Source organism: Triticum aestivum, chromosome 4B, assembly GCF_018294505.1.
Source record: "Triticum aestivum cultivar Chinese Spring chromosome 4B, IWGSC CS RefSeq v2.1, whole genome shotgun sequence".
NCBI classification, from domain to species: Eukaryota; Viridiplantae; Streptophyta; class Magnoliopsida; order Poales; family Poaceae; genus Triticum; species Triticum aestivum.
The window spans coordinates 167,155,351-167,172,862 of NC_057804.1; the positions used below are offsets into that span (position 1 = coordinate 167,155,351).

Genomic DNA, 17,512 nt, shown 5'->3' on the forward strand with positions numbered 1-17,512 from the left:
TTGCTATTTTTTTGAATTTACTGTTCACGGGCATACATATTAAATTCTTTCCTTTCTCACGGGCTTGTGGAATGTCCAAACAACACGAAAATTTGCACGCACCTTGCGCACTCGAGTATCTTCGATCCCACAAAATTTCAGATTTTTTTAATTTTTGTTGCTAGTTTTTTTCAAATCTACTGTTCACGGAGTTACTGTTCACCAGATGGTCAAAGTCCTTTGACCGGACTGTAACGGCATGGAAGGGCATTTCTATAAGGTGACTTGATGGCGAGAGGCAAATTTAAGCATGCTTCAAAATTAGGAACAAATATGAGTAGTGGGTTTGAGTTAGGGACACAGATGTAAAAGACCCTTAGAAATATTATTATGCTCCACTTGCTTTCTTGTAAATACAAGTATCTTTGCTTTTCTCGATGAGATTAAATTATTTGACCATTTCATTGGAACAAAGATTTTAACTTTAGTATGCTTGTTTCAGTCTATTATAGGATCTCTTGAAGTTTGCTCACTTACTAGCATCCTATCGATCGACAAAATTACCTTGAACCGTATTTTAGTTCTATTTTATATCATGAGAATCATTTTGACATCCATCTATTGTATGTCATTATTAAAATATTTAGTAATTACTTTCTCCGTTCCCAAATATTTGTCTTTCTAAAGATTTAACAAATGACTACATACAGAACAAATTGAGTAAATCTACACTCTAAAATAAGTTAACATACATCTGTATGTTGTGACCATTTGAAATGCCTAGAAACACAAATATTTGGGAACCGAGGGAGTACTAGTTTAACCTGAACTGATTTTAGGTATTGCGGGGATGAGGCAATCTCATTGTAGTTAACTCCCTTAACCAAAGGAGGTCTCTCTCTCGCACGCGTCGTCCTCCCCGGCCTCCACTGCATTCCCTCCCTTCCCGTCTGCTCCTCCCTCCTCCTCGCCCGACCCCGTCTACAACCCCTGGTTAAAACCCTACGTACTGCCAACCCCGTTGCCATGGCACCGCAGCCGCCTCTCTTCCCTCCCGCTGCCTTCGACCGCGGCGGCGGCGGCCTCCCTTCATGGGACCCTAGCCGCACCTCCAACCCTTCCTTCGACCAGGGCTTCCTGAAGGCGGCCTTCGACGGCGAGCTCCACCTCGTCAAGAGTAAGTACTACCTCCCTCTGTCCGCGTCCGCGATTACTTTCTTCATTTTCCGGTTCCCGTCTGTTTCCGTGCTGATTTTGGCGCCGATTCGTTTTGCATTTCAGAGGCGGCGAGGGTGGTGGGAAGGGGGGCGGAAGGCAGTCGCCTCGCTGAGAAGATGGGCGCGGTCAGGGACGGCTACGGCATGGGCTTGTTGCACACCGCGGCCCTAGGCGGGAGCCTGCCCGTGTGCCGCTACCTGGTCGAGGACATCCGGCTGGATGTCGATGACGTAGGCCCGATGGGTGCGTCGCCTTCCTTCAAGCCCTCTCCTTTCCTTTCCGTAATAAGTACAGGAGCTCTCATTCCCGCACTGAATCATCCCAGCTTTCGTTGATTAGAGAGTGGCTCTCGTTCATTCCATCCAGGCAGTTGTTCGTTTGGATGGGCTGAATTTGTGCTAAGCTTCTCTGCTCTGTTGTCCCTGACAGGCGAAACGCCTTTGACTGTTGCGATTGGCTGTCAGAATGTGGATTTGGTGCGCTACTTTCTTGATCAAGGTGCTGCTACAATGAAGCTCAACGACAGTGGGAGTACTCCCCTCCACCTTGCTGCTGCAGCAGGTAGTATCGATCTCTACGCATAAGTATCTATTGCACACACTCATCATTCATAAATTGTTCTTCATCTCCCTGTGTACTACTGTGTGAGGAGCGAGGACCTATATATCCGTGAGACACGGAGTAAAAATTTCTGACCGAATATTCTTTATAGTGGCAAATATCCGAGGAAAGTGAGTATGGTGCTGGCTGTATGCGAAAGTTCTTCCTTCCCCCCCATAGACATCATATCATGGAGAAAATATAACTAGCAGGCCATCTTTTTTTTTCACGACATTGTTAATTTATTTTAGCCAAGTCCAATTTTTTTGAAATGCCCTTTTGTCCACATCATGCATACTCACTCAATCAATTCACAAGACATATTGACTCTGTATTTCAGTATGTCCTCTAATTTAGACTTGTTTCTTATGAAGTTTCTTAGCACATTGTTAGATAGGATGGCGTGAATACAAGGACTTACAACAAAAATCTACAGTTGACTAAAATATATCCTGTATTATTTTTATCCAGGAAGCTGTGAAATAGTTGAGCTCTTACTCTGCAGTGGAGCTTATGTTGATGCACTACATCTTGGTGGGACGGCACTGCATTCTGCTGCCCGTGATGGGCGGGATGATATTGTGAAAGTTTTGCTAGACCACCATGCAGACGTAAGTGTCACTCCCATCTTTTCTTTTTCTGAACCTTCATGCTATTTGGAATGGTAAGATCGACAATATAGTTTTTTTATATACTTATTTCAGTGTTTCCCTATCCATCAACTTTATCCTATTTGAGTTTTTTTCTCATGTGGCTGGCTTTGTCATGTTGCACTTGTTGTTCTTATTCCTTCTAGCTATAAGCTATAATCAGGTGGAGTCTGGCTCTTCACCTGCTCCAGTTTTCAAACCATATTCTCATTCATATATTTTTCTTGCTAATATGAGTAGCATTGTTGATATTTTTTCAAGCCAATTCATTTTCTCTCATCTACTAATCAACCCTTAGTATCCTTTTGAGCGCCGAGCCACCAATTTTCCCTGCTTCACTGCACACATTCCACCAGTGACCAGGTGGAGTGTAGAAGCCTTTTTTTTAGGTTGGTGGATTCTAGAGACTTGGCTGTACAACATGCTTCTTTTTCCTAGCATGTTCTTTTTTTTCGTCCAAAATTCAAAGAATAAAAATCTTGCATGTATATACGCGTGAATCATGTACCCTCAAGTGCTAGTAATTTTGTTCTTGACTTGTACTACCTCTGTACCGAAATATAAGACGTTTTTGTAGGCTAAACTAGCCTAAAAACGTCTTATATTTTGATACGGAGGGAGTAGTTTGCATGAAAACACAGGAATCAGGAGCTAAAAAGGCATTTTTTAGGTGCTTGTTTTTTTTCCACGCCAATAAAAAAACATAAACTTTTTCATAAAACATGAAATTTGAACATGATAAGGAGCCATCTACATGTGAGAATATTTTGAAGAACGAAAAAAATTATTTGAGAAGGCGGCAAATGCTTCCGAGCACCATACGGCATTATCCATGCATAATCTCAGTTTCTACCATCGTTGCATGATACGTCTGACAACTTGAATTCAGCATGCTTACCAATGATTTAACATGGTATCACTCTAGTGTGTTAATCGGTAAGATCTTGCTTTGCAGTGTTCCTATATTTTTATTAGTGCTTGACGTTCAATGCACAATGACTGTTAAGATCTAGCTTTGCCTCTTGTATGTCCACGGATTTACTGTGCTGGAAACTCAGCCGTGCCCTTCTTTTTTCTACTTCTCTTTTGTATGCATTTTTAGGAATGGTCACAGATGTCCCAGAAGGATCACGGATGATGAGGATTCACCAACTTTCATAGATAATATGAGAAGCTAATTCATTTACTTTTGCAATGTTTGTGTATGCTAATTTTGTTATTTCATCTTTTTGACAAAAGTTTTTACTCACAGTAACATGGTTATATCTGCTATTTATTACTCCCTCCGTCCCAAAATAAGTGTCTTGAGCTTAGTACAAATTTGTGCTAGAGCTAGTACAAAGTTGAGACAGTTATTTTGGGACGGAGGGAGTATATGCTAGTTCTAGTTATACGCAATTTCTAATTTCTTAGTCTCTCAACAGCATAAGATAACTTTGGGTGGTACTGGTTATACAGCTCTTGCTATTGCTAGTGTTGTGCACTCACTGAAATGTGTGAAGCTCCTGCTTGAGGTATGTTACTTCGTACATCAACTTACACATTATGTAATAATGAAAAAAGAGGATGCATTCTCAAAAAAAAGAAGAGGATGTTACTCAACTAATTTTTTTATTTTTCTTCAAATGATTGTGACGCAATTTGTATGTGTGTTGTATGAAGCATATAACCCAGATTTTTATTGTTAGGCTGGTGCTGATGTGGATGGTAATTGTAAAGAGACACCATTAATCATTGCTGCCATTAGTGGCTCAACTGAAATCCTGAAGTGCTTAGTTCTGGCTGGTGCGGATGCTAATGTTCCTGACAGTGTAAGCTGTTGTACCTTGTTGTTACATGCATGCTTTTGTGTCTATACCTAATATAAGATATTCTAGTAAAAGTTCATTTTTAGTTTTCCATTTCAAACTGTTAACTTGAGACAAACATCTGGATGAATTTGCTTATTGGCAGGTCTATTTTGTGTGTATTTTGGGTGTCTCGATTTATCCTAATAGGATTAAAATACATGAAACATCAAAGGTACATTTGAAATTCAGTCCCCTGTTCTATTTTATTATTTGGAGAGGCACGTGATGGTTCTAGGCTATCTACTAGATTGGAAGAACATACCTTAGAGTTTCCACTTCGAACAAAATTTTCTACATGGAACTTGCAAAGAACTTCTTTGGGTTGTTGGGATAAAAATATAACAGTTGTTCTTACCATTTTGGAGGAAAAATGAAGCAGAGGTTGCAAATACCAGGAAGAGTTACTACTTCTCTGTTTCATCCTAGAAGTTGTCAGGGTAGTATTAGATCACATATGTTAACAATATAGTTCTTGAGTTGTGGTTGCTGTCCTATCACATGTTTATGTGCTCATTGCTACAATATAAGATACGCTACATGGCTTTTGTAGCACTTAATGTTATGCCGATCTCTAGAATTTATTTTATTTTATAACATGTGTATGTGCCTGATGGTTGCTCATATATCTTGCATACTGCAAGTTTGTCGTTTTCCATTGCCAAATACTGAGTGAAGTTAATCCTGCTTGTTATCATGGCAGTTAGGACGAGCTCCTATTGAAATTGCTGCCCGCTCTGGTAGGCGTGAAGATGTTGAGATTCTATTTCCGGTCACTTCTCGTATTCCAAATGTATGTGACTGGAGTGTAGATGGGATCATTAGGCATGTAAAATCAGTGCGTCCAGCGAAGGTATAATTTGAGTGCCATTATTATATTAATTTAAATGGTTTGTGTGCAACTGTGTATGTTGGCTGTTAGCTTTCAGACAGAGACCTTCCCAGTTTGGGATTTCTGAAATTCATTGCTGTTACTTCAGAAATGAGCTTGAAATTCATTGCCCACTCTTTCTCTGTGAATATTTGAAAATTTAGCTACAATTGGTGGCTAAGAATTGTATTGACCATGCATGTTAAGTGTGCGCCAGTCTTATTGCATGCTTTTCTTAACTATGACCTATGAGCCGGTGAAATGAAAATATTGTGTTGCACACTAATCATTTGGGAGCAATACAGTTTTGTTGAAAGCAGTTTAAATATTTACCTTGATCGGTTCTGTTAAGCTTGTAAACCGTATAGTCTTTCTGACATGACTTTGACGGCACATTGCATGTTAGGTTTGTAATATGCAACGTGCATAGTGATTTACTGGTATCCCTGTGGTTTATGTGTTTGACCTCTTCTGAATCTTGTAAGGACTAACCTAGCCAGGGTTAACACCCCGTGTTGATTTTAAATCAGTTTGGACAGAGATGAGCATTTAACAACTAAGGTAAAATAATGTCTAATAAATTGGCGAAGAAGAAATACTAGTTTTAAGTGATGAAATTATGATCTGTGGGGATTCTGCAGAGGTAGCCTATTCCAACTTGCTTGTGACTGAAGGCTTTGTTGTCCTTGGGGATGTAGAGGATGTAAGATTGGGTCATAAGCAATGCAGATAAGAGAACATTTGAAATGTGTGAATTTGAGATAAGTCAGACTAACTTCTATCAGTAATTTGGGTTGGATCACAGTAGAATCATGTAGAAGTTGAAACAAATCAAACAATTCTTCCAACTGGGGATACTAAGCTTTATTATTATTTTTATGGATAAACCGCGTGACAGGAGGTTTAATATTCATGACCACTTTATACATGGTAGATATTGAGATGAGATATTGCATTGATTCAGGGAGAAAGTAGTTATAACATGAGGGAAGGGACTAGGTGTGGTAATGAATCTTTTTATATCATTTGGTTGCTCTCAATGTTTCAGAAAGCCATGCTTACTAGTGCAAAATCTAAAGCGCATGAGGCGTTCAAGAACGGGAACTATTATCTTGCAGCAAGAATATACAAAGAGGTATATTATTACGAATTTGCTAATTCTCAGTTGCCTGAAATTTTCGTAAATCTGAGCCACCTAAAATTGCTCCTTGGTTGGCCTGAACTGCACCTTTTATACTAGTTCTTGCATGTTTTACGGCATAGTGCAAATTTTGTACAAAGTGTGCAACCTCTGCAAACTAAATTTTCTGGTTTAGTTTTTATCCTGTATATATAATATTCTACTTGTTTTTCTCTATCAGAGTAAAACTTCTCCAGAAATTCTATATATTGTAAATATATTTTTTGTTTTAGTAATTGTTTATTTTTATCTTTTATAAAATATTGATTTTGTTTTTTCTATTCTAGTATTATGGGCTAATACACAAAAGTTGACGTTTTGAAAAATTTCGTTCATCTGATGGATATACAGCCCCATATTATTAATCTTGTTGTATAAGTTTATGGACTTGTTGACTGTTCAAAAAAGTTCAAGATCCTACAAGGCATTTTAGCCTTATTTGTTTGTTTCTTCTTGGAATGGCATGTTGGTATGGGGATTATGCTTTCTGCACATTTGCGGATATGCTAATGTTGCGAAGTTGATAGAGATTGCAGATATGCTAATGTCTCTGACCCGTTCCTATTAGAGCATCTACAGCCAGATTTGGCAAATCCAGCTCCCTGTATGCCCGGGCTCCCTATATGCCCCCGGGCGCATCTGTAGACGGCGCCGAGAGGCCCCTCATTTGGCCTGCCGGACAGCCAGACTCCTCGTATGTGAATCCTTAAATCCATGCAATGCATGCACGTCGATCATAGAGCACAAATTCATCACAATTCAACAATTTACCAAATGCGACAAAGCAAAATAAATCATAGTTCGACAGTTCGGACATGCCAAAGTGTAATTGAAGTCCGAGCGTGAGAGATCGCTCGCTGGCCGGATCACTCGCCGGACAAGCTGGCCGGATCACTCGCCGGACACCATCCATGCTCCTGCTCTGCGGCCAACCTTGCCTCCTCCTTGGCTGCCAACCTTGCTTCCTGCTCCGCAGTCATCCTTGCTTCGTAGTCCCTACGTTTGTTGATCTCCTTCATTCCCACAAGTCACTTCTTTGCATGCTCATCCAAGGTACTTTCGTCCGTCAACATTATCTTGGCATCCTCAGCGTCTCGAGCAAGTTGCAACCTCTTATTCTCAAGCTCAATTTCTCCAAATGTCTGGGCCTTCTCCATCTCCCATTTGATCGCCGCTTCGCTCTTCTCCAACTCGATCTCGACCCTTAATTTGTAGCTTCTTGAACGCCCTCTCCTGGTCCCAATCCATCCTCTCTTTTTGTGCATCCAACATGAGCTTGTACCTCTCCTCTTTCTTGTTCTCCTTTAAGGAAAAATGTCTGTCCAATTGAAGGACATTTTTGTAGCCGCAGCATCACAAGAGGCCCTCGCCTTCTCCTACTTGTTTCCCATCACTTGCCGGTTATCCTTTGGCATGGTGGCTCTTCCATTCTCCCCTACAATTTCTTCCTCTTCGTCGTCTAACCCAGTTGATTGGTCGGAGCTTGAGCCATCATTCTTCCTTTTGCCGGCCTTGAGATCGGCCACAAATTGTGTCCACTTTGGTTTGCATTCAATAGCACTCAACAATGGCTAAAACCGAATATCTTCTTCTTCTGTCTCTTGATACATAGTGGCCGCCATCATAATCTAGCAAACAATGCATGTATAATGATGAGAATGCAACAAAAAATACAAGCAATTCAAATTATGACAAAATGAAGTGATTATGCTTACGTGAGTGGACATACCCATCCCACTTTGAGGGCGGCCAAGCACTTGTGCATAGTAGCCGACGTATTTGTTCACTTCCCCTTAAATTATCCCCGATGGTTGTTGGAGAGATGCCACATTGCGGTTGGTGGCGATAGGATGCGGCTCCACATAATGCTTGTGTTCATGATAGTGCTTGTGGATCTTCTCCCAATACCGATTGCCTTTTTGCTCCGTGCTATGTATGAGGTCCAGTGTTGTGGCCAACCAAGATTTAACCAACAAGATGTCCTCAAAAATTGTGAATGCCAGACTTCTTGCCTTGGGCATCTTTCCCTTCTTTTTCTTGTTTGGATTGGGGTTTGATGTGCCGCCGACTTCAAACATAGGACAAGTTGGATCCCCCAACTCATACTGCATTTGGGTCGGATCATGATTACCATTGATCATGTCGACGTGATCAATTCCTACAATTATCATGATTTCAAATGAATTAAAGGTCTATGCAAAACATTGATCATCACATATGCAAAGTTGATCGAAAGAGGAGCAAAGTAAACATACCGAGTCCTGCTATGTCATTCCATCGAACAGGGCATGGGCAGCCGGTGCGCCGCCGGTGCCCGGGCCTGTACGCGACCGAACGAGCGGCGACGAGTCATAGCCGTCCCCTCGAGGTCCACACCCTCTCCCTGCGACGCGCCTTCCCTCTCCCGCTGCCTCCATCGCCGGTCCCTCTGAGCGACGTTCTCCGGCTTGCGGGACAAAGCCAAGGATGGGAGACCCACGGACGATGCAGACATAGCCTCCATGACAGTGGTGTTGGGAAACGTTGCATGGAAAAACAAAAATTGACGCAATGATCTATCCATGAAGATGCATAGCAACGAGGGGGAGAGTGTGTCTACGTATCCTCGTAGACCGTAAGCGGAAACGTTTGACAACGCGGTTGATGTAGTCGAACTTCTTCTAGCTCCGATCGATCCGTATGTACGGCACCTTCGAGTTCTGCACACGTTCAGCTCGGTGACGTCCCTCGCCTTCTTGATCCAGCAGGGTGTCGAGGTAGTAGATGAGTTTTGTCAGCACAACGGCGTGGTGACGGTGAAGTGATCTATGCAGGGCTTCGCCTAAGCACTATGAAGATATGACCGTGGGAGTAAACGGTGGAGGGGGACGCCGCACACGGCTAGGCAATTGTCTCGGGTGTGCTAGAGGCGCCCCCCCACATATATATAGGTGGGAGGGAGAGGGAGGCAGCCAGGGTGCGCCCCAAGTAGGATCCGAATCCTACTTGGGGTTTCCCCAAGTGGCGCCCCCTGCCTTATTTCACCGGAGAAGAAAGGGATGGGGAAGAGAGAAAGGAAAGGGGGGCCGAACCTCCTTTTTCCTTCTCCCAATTCGGCCTCCTGTCATAGGGGGGCGCGCCACCCCTTGTGGGCTGGTGTGCTCCCCTCTCATGGCCCATATGGCCCATATCTTCCCCCCGGGGAGTTCCGGTAACCCCTCCGGTACTTCGATAAATACCCGATACATTTCCGGTGTTCGAATACAATCGTCCTATATATCAATCTTTACCTCTCGGCCATTTCGAGACTCCTCGTCATGTCCGTGACCTCATCTGGGACTCCGAACAACATTCGGTCACCAAATCACATAACTCATATAATGCGATATCGTCATCGAACGTTAAGCGTGCGGACCCTATGGGTTCGAGAACTATGTAGACATGACCGAGACACCTCTCCGGTCAACAACCAATAACGGGACCTGGATGCTAATATTGGCTCCTACATATTCTACGAAGATCTTTATCGGTCGAACCGTTATGACACATACGTTATTCCCTTTGTCCATCGATATGTTACTTGCCCGAGATTCGATCATTGGTATCTCCATACCTAGTTCAATCTCGTTACCGGCAAGTGTTTACTCATCCCGTAATACATCATCCTGCAACTAACTCATTAGTCACTTTGCTTGCAAGGCTTCTTATGATGTGTATTATCGAGAGGGCCCAGAGATACCTCTTCGACACTCGGAGTGACAAATCCTAATCTTGGTCTATGCCAATTCAACAAACACCTTCGGAGATACCTGTAGAGCATCTTTACAATCACGCAGTTACGTTGTGACATTTGATAGCACATAAGGTATTCCTCCGGTATCCGGGAGTTACATAATCTCACAGCTGAAGGAATATATATTTGACATGAAGAAATCAATAGCAATAAAACTGAACGATCAATATGCTAGGCTAACGGATGGGTCTTGTCCATCACATCATTCTCCTAATGATGTGATCCCGTTATCAAATGACAACTCATGTTCATGGTTAGGAAATCTTAACCATCTTTGATCAACGAGCTAGTCAAGTAGAGGCTCACTAGGGACACGGTGTTTGTTTATGTATTCACACATGTATTAAGGTTTCCGATCAATACAATTCTAGCATGAGTAATAAACCTTTATCATGAATAAAGAAATATAAAATAGTAAACTTTATTATTGCCTCTAGGGCATATTTCCTTCAGCCTCCCACTTGCACTAGAGTCAATAATCTAGTTCACATCGCCATGTGATTAAACACCAATAGTTCACATCGTCATGTGATTAACACCCATAGTTCACATCGTCATGTGACCAACACCCAAAAGGTTTACTAGTCAATAATATAGTTCACATCGCCATGTGATTAACACCAAATAGTACTAAGGTGTGATCATGTTTTGCTTGTGAGAGAGGTTTAGTCAACGGGTCTGCCACATTTAGATCCGTATGTATTTCACAAATTTCTGTCTACAATGCTCTGCATGGTGCTACTCTAGCTAATAGCTCCCACTATCAATATCTATCCAGATTGAGACTCTGAGCCATCCGAATTGGTGTCAAATCTTGCATCGACGTAACCCTTTACGATGAACTCTTTATCACCTCCATAAATTTTGACAGTCCTCTTAGCTAATTAAGGATAAATTTTGACCGCTCTCGAGTGATCTACTCCTGGATCACTATTGTATCCCCTTGCCAAACTCATGGCAAGGTACACAATAGGTGTGGTACACATCATGACATACTTTATAGAACCTATGAGTGAGGCATAGGGAATGACTTACATTCTCTCTCTATCTTCTGCCGTGGACGGGTTTTGAGTCTTTACTCAACTTCATACCATACAATACAGGATAGAACTCCTTTGACTGATCTATTTTGAACTCCTTCAAAATCTTGTCAAGGTATGTACCATTGAAAATCTTATCAAGCGTCTTGATCTATCTCTATAGACCTTGATGCCCAATATGTAAGCATCATCATCAAGGTTTTTCATTGAAAAATTCTTATTCAAGTATTCTTTTATGCTATCAAGAAATTCTATGTCATTTCCAATTAGCAATATGTCATCCACATATAATATTAGAAATGGTACAGAGCTCCCACTCACTTTCTTGTAAATACAGGCTTCACCGTAAGTCTGTATAAAACCATATGCTTTAATCACCTCATCAAAGCGTATATTCCAACTCCGAGATGCTTGCACCAATCCATAGATGGATCGCTGGAGCTTGCACACTTTGTTAGCACCTTTAGGATCGACAAAACCTTCTGGTTGCATCATATACAACTCTTCTTTGAGATATCCATTAAGGAATGCAGTTTTGACATCCATTTGCCAGATTTCATAGTCATAAAATGTGGCAATTGCTAACATGATTCAGACGGACTTAAGCATCACTATAGGTGAGAAAGTCTCATCGTAGTCAACTCTTTAAACTTGTCGAAATCCTTTCGCGACAAGTCGAGCTTTGTAGACAGTAACATTACCATCAACGTCAGTCTTCTTCTTGAAGATTCATTTATTTTCTATGGCTTGCCGATCATCGGGCAAGTTCATCAAAGTCCACACTTTGTTCTCATACATGGATCCTATCTCAGATTTCATGGCCTCAAGCCATTTATTGGAATCTGGGCTCATCATAGCTTCTTCATAGTTCGTAGGTTTGCCTTGGTCTAATAACATGACTTCCAGGATAGGATTACCATACCACTCTAGTGCGGATCGTGCTCTGGTTGACCTACGAGGTTCAGTAGCAACTTCATCTGAAGTTTCATGATCATTATCATTTGCTTCCTCTCTAGTTGGTTAGGCATCATGGGAACGGATTTCACTGATGTGCTACTTTCCAATTCGAGAGAAGGTACGATTACCTCATCAAGTTGTACTTTTCTCCCACTCACTTCTTTCGAGAGAAACTCCTTCTCTACAAAGGTTCCATTCTTGGCAACAAAGATCTTGCCTTCGGATCTGTGGTAGGTGTACGCAATTATTTCCTTAGGGTATCCTATGAAGTCGCACTTCTCCGACTTGGATTCGAGCTTATCAGGCTGAAGCCTTTTGACATAAGTGTCGCAACCCCAAACTTTAAGAAACGACAGTTTAGGTTTCTTGCCAAACCACAGCTCATACGGTGTCGTCTCAACGGATCTAGACGGTGCCCTATTTAACGTGAATGCGTCTGTCTTTAATGCATAACCCCAAAACAATAGTGGTAAATCGGTAAGAGAATCATAGATCGCACCATATCTAATGAAGTACGGTTACGACATTTGGCCACACTATTACGCTGTGGTGTTCCAGGTGGCGTGAGTTGTGAAACAATTCCACATAGTTTTAAATGAAGGCCAAACTCGTAACTCAAATATTCGCCTCCGCGATCAGATCGTAGAAACTTTATTTTCTTGTTACGATGATTTTCAACTTCACTCTGAAATTCTTTGAACTTTTCAAATGTTCCAGACTTATGTTTCATTTGCGGCCTCACGATACCAAAGCTGTCAGGACCCCGACTCAATGCCACATCGATCTAGCATGTAACACCTCATATCACTTTGCGGCCTCACGCACGGTATTCCCACGGGTGTCGCCTTACCTTTGCCCGGGACCGTTTGCGCCTTTTGGCACACGTATATGACAGTGTCGCTAGCATCCATATGATAAGGAGCCCGGGCTGACATGGCTAGTCGTAAACCCAAAGTGGCACTAACTTACAGGGACAGGCATCCATGACCCAGCATCGAACGTGTCGGTCATCAGCGAGTGAATCCAGGCTGTAGCACTGGGCTAGCAGGACTCCGGTGAACCGGGCTGTAGCGGGCTAACAGGACTCCGGTATTCATCGCGTGACATTTCCCCGAAGGGACAGACACAGGAACGAAGAAGGACACATGCCGGCCAGCCTAAGTGTTCCGGAGCAGTAGCAAGCTACCATGGCTCAGTGGAAACACTAGGAGACATTTCCCGGTAAGAGAGGCTACTAAGGATAAACAACTAGATAGTCAGATCCCACACATACCAAGCATTTCAATAACATACACACAATATGCTCGATATGTGCAAATACAACATGGCATCACAACATGACTCTACGACTCAAGTATTTATTCAATAGGCTCCGAGGAGCGAGATATTACAAACATGGGTCTCATGACCCAACATTCAGAGCATACAAGTCAAAGCACATGCGGAAGCTTAACATGTCTGAGTACAGACATCTATAAATGAAAAAGGCTGAGAAGCCTGACTATCTACCAGATCCTGCCGAGGGCACAAGATCGTAGCTGAGGTAACAAGCTAAACGTCGAAGTCCACGCGGAACTACTAGTGAGACTGAAGTCTCTCTGCAAAACATAAAATAGGCAAACGTGAGTACAAATGTACCCAGCAAGACTTACATCAGAACTAACTACATATGCATCATTATCAACAAGGGGATGGTGGGGTTTAACTGCAGCAAGCCAGCTTTGACTCGGTGGCTATCCTGAACTACGACTGCAAGTAACTCTTTTGAGGTGGCGCACACGAGTCCACATATTCACCATATCAATACACCACTATGGATCCGCTCCCGTCTCCCTACGAGAACGCCATCCATAGCACTCACGCTTATCTTGCGTATTTTAGAGTATCCACTTTCACTTGTCTATGAACTATGCAAGGGGTCCAAGTTTCCATATCCGAGGAATCCGGCTATTCGAATAGATAATGATAACCCTGCAGGGGTGTACTTCTTCACACACGCTCTCGCCACTTATCGCCCTGTACACGTCATGTACCTCGGCAACCTTCAAGCGGAAGCCGGGCGAGGGAGTCGGCCACGACCTGACTAACCATACAAGTCTCTCGTCCAGGTTTATCGCCTATTCGGGTTCCATCCGCAAGGAGATCCGGCCGGGGTGTCGCTCACGGCCCCAAACGATGTGAGCAGGGTTCCCAAGCCCACCATCCGGGTGCCACTTGGTACACCGTGCCACTGTGCCTAGTCTGTCCCAAGCCCACCTGTACCGGGTGCCACTTGGTAGACTACTAACACTACCTACAAACACCAGAAACTAGTTGCAACTCCTGGACAGAGATCATGTTGATTAATAAGTCGAGAGGGGTCGAGTTACCGGAACCCAATGTGTGGTAGTAACTGGTCATGGATCACAAACACAGAACTCAGTTCCTGAGGACGGCTGCAATGAGACAACCCACCATGTACTCCTACATGGCCTCTCACCGCTACCTTTACCAAATCGTGTTCACACACTTAGCTCACACACAGTAGGACATGTTCACACACCTCTGATTCATTCCCGATGAATCAGACCTGACTCAACTCTAAGCAGTAGCAGGCATGACAAACAAGCATGAATGAGTAGGCACATCAGGGCTCAAACAACTCCTACTCATGCTAGTGGGTTTCATCTATTTACTGTGGCAATGACAGGTCATGCAAAGGATAAAGGGGTTCAGCTACCGCAGCAAGTAACAAATATGTCGTTGTTGTCCTAATGCAGTAAAAGAGAGCAGGAGCGAGAGAGTGGGATTTTATCGGAATGAACAAGGGGGGTTTGCTTGCCTGGCACTTCTGAAGATAATATAGCTCTTCATCGGTGTCATCGATCACATCGTCGGTATCACGTCTATCGAGAGGGGGCAACACCGGCAACACAGAAGAAACACGATCAATGCAATGCACAATATGATGCATGCTATGACATGGCAATATGAATGTGTTTTGGGCTAATGCACCTAGCTATGATTTAAATGAAGTTGGTTTGAATACATGATTCAAATTCCAGCTCCATATATGATTATTTAGATGCCCTTTATATGATTTGTGCTAAACAGCATTTATAAGTTGTTCTAACATGCATGAAAATAGTACAGATGGATAGATTGGATTTTTCTGATCATTTTCCATATATAAATTATTTCATTTGGAGTTACGGTTGAATTTCTATGAATTTTAGAAGTTTATACAATTTTCTGGAATTTCCTGAATTAAATTAAATCCAGAAAACCTATTACGGCGTCAGCATGACTTCACGGTGACGTCAGCAAGTCAACGGGCGTTGTCCAGGTCAAATCTGACCTGTGGGACCCATATGTCAGTGACACATGAACTAATCCCGGGCAAACCCAGCGCTGACTGGGGTTTGACCAGGCGTGGGGCCCACTGTCAGCGGTTGTAGGGTGTTTAGCTGGCTGGGTTAGCTCCTAATGACGAGGCCACGTCAGCTCCCGCCGGAGTTTCGCCGGCGACGACCTAAACTGCGGCGGCAACTCGCCGGACTTGAGCTGCGGGCGACGGATGGATGCGCGAAGGCCACCAGGGGGTAGCCCGCGCTCGACCGCGTCTAGCTGAGCGATCGGAAGGCCTCGGAGTCGCCGGAGATGACGGCGGCGAGCACAGAAGCGGCGGCCGGAGCTCGGGCGAGCTCAAGGTCGAGGCCACAGCGGCCTTGGTGATGCGGGGTTAACACCTACGGTGTCTACGCGGTGCGGCGAGAACGTTGGACGCATGCCCGGGACCGAATGGTCACCGGAGCGTCATCGTCGGCGAGCTTTGGCGGCGGCGCTTGTCGGTCATCAAGGGAGCGACGGCTACGGCAATCAAACGAAGAGGGGAAGAGGGGGAAACGGTGGCGGAGCTCACAGCGGTGCCGTAGGGATGGTTAGCGGGCTCGGGGACGTCCTGCGTGCGGCGGATCGACGACGATGGTGGCCGGAGCCCGAGGTGGAAGACGACGGCGATGGCGACGTTGCTGGCCTCCCGGGGTCGCGTGCGTCGCGTGTGTAGCTCCACGGGGTCGGGACGGAGCTCAGGGATGCGGAGAGGGAGCGAGGAAGTGGCTGTGGCCGCGGTGGTTGCGAGCGACGTCGGCGGCGGCTCTCGGTGGGGAGAACAGAGGAAGGGGAGAGATCCAGAGAGAGTGAGAGAGCGTCGGGGGGGTTGCGTGGCGTCGCGGGAGGCGACCAGGGCGACGAGGGGGTAGCCAGGCAGGCAGGGAGGAGCTGGCGCGGCTCGCCTGCGCGCCGGGCACGCAGCTGCTTCGGGGCGAGGGGAGGAAGACGACGGAGGGGCTGCAGTGGTGGGCTGGGCCGGCCAGCTGCAGTGCTGGGCCGGTTGGGCTACCAGGTGAGCGCCAGGTAAGATGCTCTGTTTTATATTTCTGTTTTTCTATTTATTTGCTCTGTTTTGACTTAGTTTATAAACCAAATCATTTTAATAAATCCTGAAAATAATTGTGGGCATTAACTGAATTATTACAGAGGCCCTCAACTATTTTCAGAATTGTTGGAGCAATTAAAAATATTAACAGTATTTAAATACCCAATTCAAATACAATATGGTTTATTCAAAAATCCAAAAATGTCTTGGAAAAATATCCATCATCTCTGGATATGGTTTTCACCCTTTTCCATTAATCATGAACATTTTTGCAAACCAATTTGGGTTCTTTGAAAATATTTTGAAGTTGAACCTATTTGCATTGCTTTGGTGCTAGGGCTTGGTCATCCCCATTTCAAATTTCATGAACTTTAAACATGATGCACACATGGAAGCAAGCATAGGTCAGGCCAGAACTAGGGATGTGACAATTCACCCCCACTAAACAAAATCTCGTCCCGAGATTTAAGCGTAGGGTAAGGTGAAGGGGGAACGCAACTAGCACAATCTTCACGATCCAGGTTGCACTTCAAATGAACGTTGATTCAATCACCATCTTTGTCTCGTCGTGATGCTCTGAGAACTCCAGCCAACATGACAATGAGAGGAGAAGGGGACTCTAGAAGGACTGATCTTTTCGAAGATCGAACAACTCAGGATCAGATCATGGAGAGACGTAAGAACAACTCTTGAGTTGAGACACCAAACACACATTAGGAATGATGGTAAAGAAATGGATGACGAAGGTTCAAATTGGTAGGCAACCATCCCACGCTTAAGTAAAATGGTGCATGGTTTCAAAGTAACAAGGAGATGATTGCCATGACTCCATAACGGGACACCTTAGGAAAGGTGACGCAAAGAGCTATTCCCCTAAGTGGCAAAAGAATTACTTTTGATTCAGAGATCATTGAAACTCTTCATACCAGCCTAAGGCAATTCACAGCAATCGATTAGCGGGGGTCGGTAGAATGGCATACT

At 44.0% G+C, this 17,512-nt stretch overlaps 1 protein-coding gene across 2 annotated transcripts; it reads left to right on the plus strand.

The window, feature by feature from the left end:
- The first annotated feature begins 873 nt into the window (after positions 1-873).
- On the plus strand, positions 874-6,539 carry LOC123091606 (ankyrin-1). 2 transcript variants are annotated; one of them, XM_044513171.1, is made up of 9 exons: positions 874-1,156; positions 1,261-1,440; positions 1,627-1,758; positions 2,269-2,408; positions 3,872-3,961; positions 4,136-4,258; positions 4,401-4,469; positions 4,998-5,147; positions 6,214-6,539. In XM_044513171.1, exons 1-9 carry the CDS (start codon positions 1,006-1,008, stop codon positions 6,403-6,405), a joined length of 1,227 nt encoding a protein of 408 aa, XP_044369106.1. In that variant the 5' UTR covers positions 874-1,005; the 3' UTR covers positions 6,406-6,539. The 2 variants fall into 2 exon arrangements, with proteins under 2 accessions (XP_044369106.1, XP_044369107.1); XM_044513172.1 differs by lacking the exon at positions 4,401-4,469 and having other exon boundaries at positions 6,214-6,476.
- The last annotated feature ends 10,973 nt before the right edge of the window (positions 6,540-17,512 follow it).